Below are 10,235 nucleotides of genomic sequence, written 5' to 3' on the forward strand. Positions count from 1 at the left end.
GCAAATGAAGGATTGATTGAGTGAATTGTCTACCTTGTTTTTCACAAGATATCCAGTGAGTCAGGTGACCTTGCCTCTTTCCCCACTTCTTCATGTAGTCCACTCTGGTTTTTTTCAAGGAAAACTGAGTTTGGAGAAAGTTGAGCATCAAGTTACTCCTCCAGGTCCCCCAGGGCAGATCTCTTATCACCCCTATGAATTGTTTGTTTACTGAACTGTCACCCACTTGGGCTGGGAGGTGGCTGCTGCCTTTGATCTCAGTCTCCCAGGCCCTCTCTCCCACCTTGTGTTTGCCTACTGCTGAAGGCCAGCGCTAAGGGGAGTCCCCTGGCACCTGGCCAGAGCTTTCCCCAAATCACTTCTCCCACTGGGAGACCTTGCCTAACCCCTTCGATTTCAGAAGGAAAACCTGAGACCATGGACTTTGCTTAGAAGGGAGGATATATTCTGGGTGACCCTGAGGAGCCAGGGTGCAGCCTGGGTGGTCAGACTGTGGCTGGAGGTCAAGGGGCAGGCCGTGTTGCTGGACATCCTTCTGGCTGGCTTCCTTCTTTCATAGAGTGCCCCAAGGGGTAAGACCCTGAGCAGCAGACAGGCCCCCTAAATTGGCCAATGAACAGACCAGGTTTGGGAAGGGGCGTGGGGAAGCGTTGGCGAGTCCCTTTTCTCTGATCTTCCAGGTCCCAGCTTCTCCGTCCCAGGTCATGAGGACTCTAGATCTTCCCTTTCGGGGCTGTAGAGTTTGTCTCTCCCCTGGCACCTGCTACAGAAGGACAAAAACAATCCCAGCCAGGGCAGAGTGTCAGGGAGTCCCCGCCCCTCCTCCGGTGCTTACTCCGCCCATGCCCCTCCCTCAGGCCCCGCCCCCACCTGCCCAAGATAATTTGTTTCCTTGGGTCAGAAGTCTGGACAACAGAGCTCAACCTCCCCCAACTCCTACGTTCAAAGTCGGGACCCTCGCCTACCACCTGTAGAGAAGAGGGAGGGGGTTTAAGATCAAGCCCAGGGACCTGAGGTTCCTAGACAGCGCCGGACTTCGGACCCTGTGTCCTGCTACTCCAGCTGGGGCTCCTCCAGGTAAGGGGACCGAGATCGGTTCCAGACGACAATCTGCTCCCACTCCCAGCCGCACCAGGGCCCCAGGCTGTGCCAGTCTCGGGGCCAGGAGCTGACTGGATGGCTGCCCAGGTGGGCAGGTCAGGCGGCCGCCTGGCTCCCCCTCCCTTCCCCCCTTCAGTGATGTCAGGCCAAGGGCGGGGACAGGAGGGGGACAGGTAGTTAAGAGCTTGGCATCTCCCTTCCTAAATCGGTGGCCACAGCCAGGTATGCCAAGACCCAGGGTCCAGGTAAGGACCAGAGCGCGGCACGTCGTCTTGGGGGCGGGGAGCACCAGTAGAGCCGGGAGAAAGATGTGGAGATCTTTGGAGAATATGGAGAAAGATGTGGCCTGCTGCTGTGTTTCTCTGCCTCCACTTCTTTTCCTCCAGCCTCCCATCCTGCCCCCTCCTCACTATCTGCCCTCGGTCTTTCCCTGTTCTCCCCATTCCTTCGTCTCTCTCCACCCCGCCCCCCCACCCCCACCCCCAGCTGCAAACACACACTCCAACCTGCTGATGGGGTCAGGGAAGCAGGAATCCAGATTCTCTCCTCCCTGAGACATGGGCGGATTTCCCGCTGAAACTAGCCCCTCCCCACATCCCAGAAAGAGAGCTGGGAGGGGTGTCCCAACGTCGAGGAGGCTGCCCTAAGTCTCTCCCAGGTTCCATCTTCTTCGACCCCAGTTTGAGTTCCCCCAAGTCTTTATTAAAGACATGTCTCTGTGGGGGCAGCGGGGCACCCTCCAACTTGGAGGGCAGTAAAGGAGTCAGATTCTCTGAATTGCTAGAGCTTCGTCTCTCTGGATTGTATCCTTCCTAAGCAATACAGGCTTCCCTGGTAGCTCAGCTGGTAAAGAATCTGTCTGCAATGCAGGAGACCCCAGTTCGATTCCATTCCTGGGTTGGGAAGATCCCCTGGAGGAGGGCATGGCAATCCACTCCAATATTCTTGCCTGGAGGATCCCCATGGACAGAGAAGCTTGGCGGGCTACAGTCCTTGGGGTCGCAAAGAGTCGGATACGACTGAGCAACTGAACTGAACTGAACTGAACTGAACTGAACTGAGCGACTCAGCACAGCCCTCCGGTGGGAAGGTGGGGGTGGGACAGGCCCCGGGGGTGGTGGTGGGGTGGTCCCTTTCGGCTTCAGAAAGAAGTGGTCTAGGTAGGCTGAAGGGCTAATGCTCGGGGTCCGCAGCGCAGTAGGGCCTGGGGAGAGTGGGTGCGCTGTGCGGATGGGGGAGGGGGGGCAGATTGCCTCGTCCGTCTGAATAGCCTTGGGGAAGACTCGGATCCCAGTCGGGGTCTCCCTGGCACGCTGGGGATGGAGAATGCACCTGCCTGCCGTTGCCAGGCCTTCCAACCCCACAGCGCCTCAAGAATGCCCCCTCTTGGTCCGCCTGTCCTGGACTCTGCTCTCCCCTCTCCACCCCCTCCCCCCCGCTGTCCTGCTGGGGGGGGCCCCCCGTGAAGGCAAGCAGCCTGTAATGATTAACTCCACAGACACTCTAGCATTCTTCCCGAATTAAACTTTAAAAGAGCTGCCCCCCTCATTCCCATTGGATGTTTTTCCCCCTAGTGAGGGAGGGGGCGGGGCCGCAGGGTCCGGGGGCCCTCCCCCCAACTCCAGGTCAGCTAGGGGTTTCCCGCCTCCTCACCTGAGCCCTCACCCTAAGCGCTCCCCCACAGGTAAAGCCTTCCTCCTAACTAAATCCCGATGCGGGCGGGGCGTGGGGTTCCTGGGCCTGGCGGGGGCCCTCCCGCCACCTCCAGGCCCCAGCTCCAGCCCCTCCCCCCCACCCCGCCCGGCTCCGGAGGTGGCCTTGTTTTCTCCCGGCCTTCTACCCTGAGCCCGGCCACCCGCCCTCGGGGCCAGCCAGGTGGGGCAAGATTCAGGAAGTAAACAAGCAGGCTGCAGGCGGGAGGGCGGGAAGGAGGGTGGGGCCCGAGCCACGGGGGGGAGGGGGGGGCGGGCCAGTCGCGGAAGGGAGTCGCGATACTAAGGGGACAGATTGATGTGGGGGTCGATTTCTTCAATATAACCTTCCTAAGGCCCCAGTTTGAAAGTTTCAGGTCTCTTGGGGGTGGTGGAGGGGGCTGCCCAGGGAAGACAGCCAGGACCGCTTTCTCCCACCTCTCCTCTCTTTGGTCCTGACTCCCCAGTCCTGTCCTGCCTTAGAAGGATCTGGAGAACCTTAGAAGGATCTTAGAAGGATGATGGGATCTGAAAGCTAAACCCATCTAGAGTCAGCCTTCCCGCCCCCCACAGAGGCCAGACTCTAGTCTGATTCAGATCTACCCTCTCCCCTTCCAAACGCTGCCCAGATTCCCCTTCCCTCTGGGATGGGAGAGGATCCAGTCCTGGTCTCAGACCACGCCACTGTTGGTCTCTTTCTTCGTGGAGCGGGTGGTTCCTGCCACCCTTCCCCTCGTCCTCCCTGGAATGAAGTGAGCAGGGCTGTTTGCCAGAAGTTAGACAGCGGGTGGGAGTGGGGGCCTTGTGTTTTGGTGTTGATGTGCTGGTGTCTCTTGGTGTTCCATGGTGGGTGGATCTTTCCCTTCCTGGCAGGACCCCAGCCCCATCGCTGTCTCTCCCTCCTGGCCTTCCCCTGTCTGCCTGTCTGTGTCTGTCTTCCTGTGTGTCTTGACTTTCCACTCCTGCTCCTGAATATGCCTTTGATCAGAACACCCAGGAGAGTATATGAATTAGAAGGACCCTCATTTCCTAAGGGTGATGAGGATGAGGCCCTCCTGGGCTAGCTGAGTCCTGGGTGCTAAGGATGGGCAGCAGCAGTGGCAGAATGGAAGTCTGGGGGGGGCCCCGGACAGGAGAAAGAGCACTGCATGTTTCTTTGGGTTACTTTAGGTACCCCAGGGGCACCCCTGTGAGGTCAGCTCCACTCCAGATGGGCTTCTGAATCCCGGCCAGGCTTTTCTTCTCTCCTTCCTGGGTGAGGGGGCTCCTGGGCTGGGTGGTGGCTATGGAGGGGGGGGGGATGGCGTTGCTTTGCAGGTTGCACCTGGACCTGGACTGGAGGTAGGCCAAAGGTGGGGAGGAGGAGATGATGTCAGAGGAGCCTCAGCCTCCCCCCCCACCCCCACATTTCCTCCTCCCCAATCCTGTTCTGGGGGGTGTGGGGGAGTGGAGGGGATGGGTAGAGGCAGAGTTGTTTGTGTTTCTCCTAAGCCAGGAAGTAGTGGAGATGAGTCAAGGGTGAATGGAGAGCTCCAGGCAGTGTGTCCCGCCCCACCCTGACTCACCTGTCCCCCAAATCTCCTCATGTCCTCACTTAAAAGTTGGGGACCTGCCTCATCCTGGGTGCAGGGCAGGGGTGTGGATCTTGGGTGTCTTAGGCAAGCTAACAGCGCTGGCCCAGTATCTGGAGCACAGGAAGGGGACAAAACTGCAGGTTCTCCCAGGTCCTCCCAGGTCTCAGCCCAGCCTCAAGGGTCTCGGTTCCTGTGGAGGAGGGGCTTGTGATGCCTCTACCTGCTAGTGGCCATCTTTGCCCATCTCTTCTATCCTTGTCCTGGATCCTCTATAGTGCCTTTGGGTGATAAAACATGGGTAAGACCCTGGCCTTGCCTGGGATGGCCGGGCATCTTCAGACCAGTGGGTGGATAAGACAGGTGCATAGTCACTGATTGGTACGGAGGCCCCAGCACACGGTCGAGAGGAAGCCCTTCAGTCTGAGTGTGGGAAATCCAGGAAGGCTTCTCAGAGGTGGTGGCTCTGGCGTTGAGGCCTCAAGAAAGTTGGGGAGGGGGAGGGGTCTAAGGAGGGCACGCAAGGTTTGGGGGCCCCAGGCTCACCTTCTGCCTCCCACTGCAGCTGAGCCAGCCTCCTGCCCTCCTGGTTCCTGTCCTTCCCCACCTCCTCCCCCCCTTCTGTGCATCACTCAGCACTTGAGCAGGCGTTGCCACAACAGGCTCTGGCAACAAAGCGCTGGGAAAACCTGGGGCAGAGCCCGGAGGAGCGAGTGCCCCACGCTGGGAAGTGCAAGGGTGACTCTGAACCCCGGCCGTGTGTGGGTCAGGGAGTCGGTCGCTGCTGCCTGGCCTGTGGTGAAGGGACCCTCACAGCTCTTCCCCCGGGCAACCTGGGTTACTTTAGGTACCCCAGTACTGGACTGGGAGTCCAAATGCTGAATTCTGCTCCCTGACTCACCTGTGATGAGGCAGGAATGCTTCTTTATCAGGACTCAGAGTCCCCTTTTGTAACAGGGGCTCACTCTGCCCTTCCCCAGAGGCTCCAGGGAACCCCAGTTAGGGCGGATCGAGGAGGAGCCGGATAAACTCTGAGGGGCACCCAACAGAAGGGTGAAGGAAGTTGGGGTCCCCTTGGCCCCTCTCCCCAGGACAAGGGCACAAGAGCAGCTGTTCCTCTTCTCCCTCAGATGTCATGGAGCTGGGTCTGTCTCCGCTTCATCTCAGCAGCTCCCCAGAAGACCTGTACCTGGCCTCTGGGACCCCTCCTGAGACTCCCCCGCCTCTCGATGCCCCTCTGTCTGGGGAGGTGAAGAGGTCCCAGCCTCTGCCCATTCCAACCGGCAGGTAAAGTGGGGTGTCGGCCGATAGAGGGAGGCTGGGGGGAGCAGTCAGCGCTGGGGTAATGCACAGAAGCTTACCATCAACTCCTCCCCTCCACCTCCCGCCCCAGGAAACTTCTTCGAGAGGAGGAGCTGCAGTCAACCTCTCTGCCCTCCATCCCCAACCCCTTCCCCGAGCTCTGCAGTCCTTCTTCACAGAGCCCCATTCTTGGGGGGTCCTCCAGTGCAAGGGGGCTGCTCCCTCGAGACACTAGCTGCCCCCATGTGAGTTGCCCTGGGAAAGAGAAGGCAGGGAGCATGGGGTGCTAGGGGATGGGGCAGAGACAGTGCCGCCTTGGCTGGGTGGAGGGGATTTGGTCAAGGATCCCAGAGGGCAGAGCAGAGGGGGCTGGGAGAGAACCAGCCTTTGTCCTTCCCCGAGTCACCTGGCATTCCTGGTTGCAGGTCATAAAGGTGTACAGTGAAGACGGGACCTGCCGCTCGGTGGAGGTGGCGGCGGGCGCCACGGCTCGCTACGTGTGCGAGATGCTGGTGCACCGATCTCACTCCCTGAGTGACGAGAACTGGGGGCTGGTGGAGTGCCACCCCTACCTAGCACTGGGTAAGTCGGGGCGCCGGGGGCTGCCTGGCCCGGGAGGCAGTGCTTCACACTTCGGACTAGGCAGACGTCTCATCCAGGACGCCCGACTGCCCTCCACTGACCCCTGCTTTTTGCCCGTGACCCCAGAGCGGGCCTTGGAGGACCATGAGTCAGTGGCAGAAGTGCAGGCTGCCTGGCCCATTGGTGGAGACAGCCGCATCGTCTTCCGGAAGAACTTTGCCAAATACGAACTGTTCAAGAGCACTCCAGTGAGTGTGTGTAAGGGGGAGGTCTGTGCCCGGACACCCCAACCCCCAGCCAGATCCTCAGTCCCTGACTCCTGGCTCCTTTTGCCCCCAGCACTCCCTATTCCCAGAAAAGATGGTCTCTAGCTGTCTGGATGCACATACAGGCATATCCCATGAGGACGTCATCCAGGTGAGGGCCCACTCCCATTTCATGGCCTTGACTCCCCAGGATCGCCCAGGGCTTCTTGGCCCTGAAGCTCGTGCCATCCCTGTATGGGGTGGAAAGTCCAGCACCGCCCTAAGCATCAGTTTCTTCCTCTGTTAAATGACAGTAAATGTAAACCCCTGCCACCAAGGCAGGTGCTAGGAAGGCCTCTGTGTGTGTGTGTGTGTGTGTGTGTGTGTGGCCACCTCTAGGCCTCTCACCCTGCTCTCCTGTCCTCAGAACTTCCTGAATGCAGGCAGCTTCCCAGAGATCCAGGGCTTCCTGCACCTCCGGGGGTCAGGGCGCAAGCTTTGGAAACGTTTTTTTTGCTTCCTGCGCCGCTCTGGCCTGTATTACTCCACCAAGGGCACTTCCAAGGTGAGGTCTTAAAGGTGACAGCCCCAGCCCCTCGGACACCCCATCCCTGGTGCTTCTAGGAGCTGCCCCTTCTCTATGGGAACTCTTAGACCTTTCACCCTCTAGGCCCTGAGACCCTCAGCTATCCCTCTTCCCCTCCCAGCCTACCTGCCCTGGAAGGTAGCAGTGGGAGAGGCAGGGGAACTGAGTTCAAGTGCTGCCTCTGCCTCTGTGTGCTGTGTGACCTGGGGCCCTTCTCTGCTCCTCTCTGGGCCTGAACTCTCCCCAGCTGCTTTAGGGGGGATGGTGAGAGGGGGATAGGGTCTGCCTGTACGAAGTCTTGCTCACTTACGCTGCACAGGATCCGAGGCACCTGCAGTACGTAGCAGACGTGAACGAGTCCAATGTGTACGTGGTGACCCAGGGCCGCAAGTTCTACGGGATGCCCACAGACTTTGGCTTCTGTATCAAGGTGAGGACCCTACCTGGGGCTTCTGAGCTCCTTCTGAGACCCCCAGACTCCACTCCCTGCACCCTGCCCTGCCCCACGGAGATGGGAGACAACATCTGGTTCTAAAGGCAGATGTGGGGCCACGCCGTCTCCTCTCCCCGCAGCCAAACAAGCTTCGAAATGGCCACAAGGGGCTTCGCCTCTTCTGCACTGAGGATGAGCAGAGCCGCAGCTGCTGGTTGGCCGCCTTCCGCCTCTTCAAGGTGAGGGGGGGCACTGGCTGGGGGGCTGACCCGGCTCTCGGGATCCCCGGCGTGAGGGAGGAGTTACAGTGCTGCCCCCAGGAAGTCTCTGGAATGAGAGGGCATCATCATAGCCTTGTTCTCTCAGAATCCTTGGTCCAAGACTAGAGTTGCAGCTCTGGCTTCAGGAAGCCCCTGAGCCAGGAGCAGGGATGTGGCCTGATTCTTGGGGAGTCCTGGTCTGGGCGGGGTGCCACAGCGGAGCCCCCAGCATCTGTGTGACCTCTGGCCTTCCTTCTCTGTCCACCTCGCAGTTTGGGGTACAGCTGTATAAGAATTACCAGCAGACCCTGTGCCGCCACCTGTGCCCACCCTCTGGGGGCTCCCCACCCTTGGTGAGTGTTCACAGGGTGTTGTGGGAGGGGGAGGGCAGGCACCCAGGCCCCATGCCAGGGATGCTGAGGTCCCATCTGACCCCTCTCCCGTCCTGTCCAACCCGCAGAGGAGTGTCTCAGACAACACCCTGGTGGCCATGGACTTCTCCGGCCATGCCGGGCGTGTCATTGAGAACCCCCGGGAAGCTCTGAGCGCCGCCCTGGAGGAGGCCCAGGCCTGGCGGGTGAGGGGGCTGCTCTCAGCTGCGTGTTTGTACTGCTCTCCCTCTGGGCTTCCATGGAGCGGGAAGAGGAAAGCGAGGGGCGAGGGGAGGCACCCAGCTGCAGAAAGAGGCTCTGTATTCTTGAGGGGCTGGTAATGCTCCAGCCATGCCCTGATCCCCCGTGTCCCCCACTGTTCTGCAGAAGAAGACGAACCACCGTCTCAGCCTGCCCACGCCCAGCTCTGGCACAAGCCTCAGTGCAGGTGGGTGAGGGCCCGGCGTCCTCAGGGGTGGGGGCTGCTCTGGCTTCTCTGAGCCTTCCTGTCTCGGGTGGTGAGAAGGAGGGTCCCCGCCCCAGAGTGACCACCCATCTGCCTCACCCCAGCCATCCACCGCACCCAACCCTGGTTCCATGGACGCATTTCTCGCGAGGAGAGCCAGCGGCTCATCAGGCAGCAGGGCCTGGTTGACGGGTAAGGGGCAGGGCTGGCCAGGGCAGCGGACAAGGAGGAAACACGCCTGGGTCCCGGCGGCGGGCTCGTGTCCTCGGGTCACATTGCCTTGTCTCCTGGCAGCCTGTTCCTGGTCCGAGAGAGTCAGCGGAACCCACAGGGCTTTGTACTGTCTCTGTGCCACGCGCAGAAAGTCAAGCATTACCTTATCCTGCCGGTGAGTGTCCCTGCTTCCTGCCGCAGAAGCGCCGGACTGCCAGCAGCCGTCCTCCCCACCCCGCCCCCAGATGCCTGGGATCTCCCCTCTTTGCTTGCTTCTGCACAAGCGATGGGGACCTCAGCCTTGGCCCAGGAGGGCGAGGGGCGCTCCTCCAGGCCCTCGCCCCTCCCTGACTTCCCACCCCCTGTGGCCACACCCCAGAGCGAGGAGGAGGGGCGCCTATACTTCAGCATGGACGAGGGCCAGACCCGCTTCACCGACCTGCTGCAGCTCGTGGAGTTCCACCAGCTGAACCGCGGCATCCTGCCCTGCCTGCTGCGATACTGCTGCACCCGCGTGGCCCTCTGACCACTGCGCGGGCCGGTAACATCTCGGCCCACCCCAGGCTGCCCCCCTCCTCCGGAGCTGCCCGCCCCGGAGCGGACTCAGAGCGGGCAGGAGGTGAGGCCGGGATCATCATGAATGGCTGGGGGCTCCTCTACTCTGGTTTTCTCCTCTGCTCCTTGCCTCCCTCAGGCAGAAGGTGCTCCCCGCCCAGTCTACCCTCAACTTCTCCTTCACGGAAGGCACTGGCGTGGCCCTCTCCCCTTCACGGAGCTCCTGGGTGCTGCTCAGGGACCGGACACTATGGGAGAAATGGGGGCAGCCAGGTGGTCTTTACACCCCACATTTTGTACAGACTGAGAGGCCAGTTGATCTGTTTTATACTAGTAACAATAAAGATTATTTTTTGGTACAGCTGTGAGTTCTGTCTGGCAAGGCCCGGCTAGCTGGGGCTGGGGGTGATCAGGAGAGCTGAAAGTGGAAATTGCTAGTTGGGTTCGACTCTTTGCGACCCTGTGGACTATACAGTCCATGGAATTCTCCAGGCCGGAATACTGGAGTGGGTAGCCTTTCCCTCCTCCAGGGGATCTTCCCAACCCAGGGATCGCGCGCAGCTCTGCCACTTTGCAGGCCGATTCTTTACCAGCTGAGTCAGAAGGGAAGCCCAAGAATAAGCCTATCCCTTCTCCAGTGGATCTTCCCGACCCAGGGACTGAACTGGGGTCTCCTGCTTTGCAGGTGGATGCTTTACCAACTGAGCTATCAGGAAAGCCCACCAGGAGAGAGGGGCACCAGTCAAACCCTTGAAAATGTGTCAGATGGATCCAGTTCATGTGAAGCCAAACCTGGATGTATCTTTCTTTAAAATATTTATTTGACTGCACCAGGTTTTAGTTGCGGCATGTGAACTCT

At 60.0% G+C, this 10,235-nt stretch overlaps 1 protein-coding gene across 5 annotated transcripts; it reads left to right on the forward strand.

Annotated features, from left to right (window-relative positions):
- The first annotated feature begins 878 nt into the window (after positions 1-878).
- GRB7 (growth factor receptor bound protein 7) lies at positions 879-9,737 on the forward strand. 5 transcript variants are annotated; one of them, XR_009693028.1, is made up of 16 exons: positions 879-1,077; positions 5,494-5,650; positions 5,757-5,910; positions 6,091-6,247; positions 6,374-6,495; positions 6,587-6,664; positions 6,920-7,057; positions 7,398-7,508; positions 7,652-7,750; positions 8,044-8,124; positions 8,232-8,348; positions 8,530-8,590; positions 8,713-8,800; positions 8,903-8,996; positions 9,201-9,440; positions 9,516-9,737. XR_009693028.1 is itself a non-coding variant. In XM_061143914.1 (15 exons), the coding sequence occupies exons 2-15, from the start codon at positions 5,499-5,501 to the stop codon at positions 9,345-9,347; spliced, it is 1,599 nt and encodes a 532-aa protein (XP_060999897.1). In that variant the 5' UTR covers positions 879-1,077; positions 5,494-5,498; the 3' UTR covers positions 9,348-9,737. The 5 variants fall into 5 exon arrangements, 4 of the variants coding, with proteins under 4 accessions (XP_060999897.1, XP_060999900.1, XP_060999899.1 ...); XM_061143914.1 differs by having other exon boundaries at positions 9,201-9,737; XM_061143916.1 differs by lacking the exon at positions 879-1,077 and adding an exon at positions 1,235-1,346 and having other exon boundaries at positions 9,201-9,737.
- The last annotated feature ends 498 nt before the right edge of the window (positions 9,738-10,235 follow it).

Source organism: Dama dama, chromosome 5 (genome assembly GCF_033118175.1).
Source record: "Dama dama isolate Ldn47 chromosome 5, ASM3311817v1, whole genome shotgun sequence".
Classification (NCBI taxonomy): domain Eukaryota; kingdom Metazoa; phylum Chordata; class Mammalia; order Artiodactyla; family Cervidae; genus Dama; species Dama dama.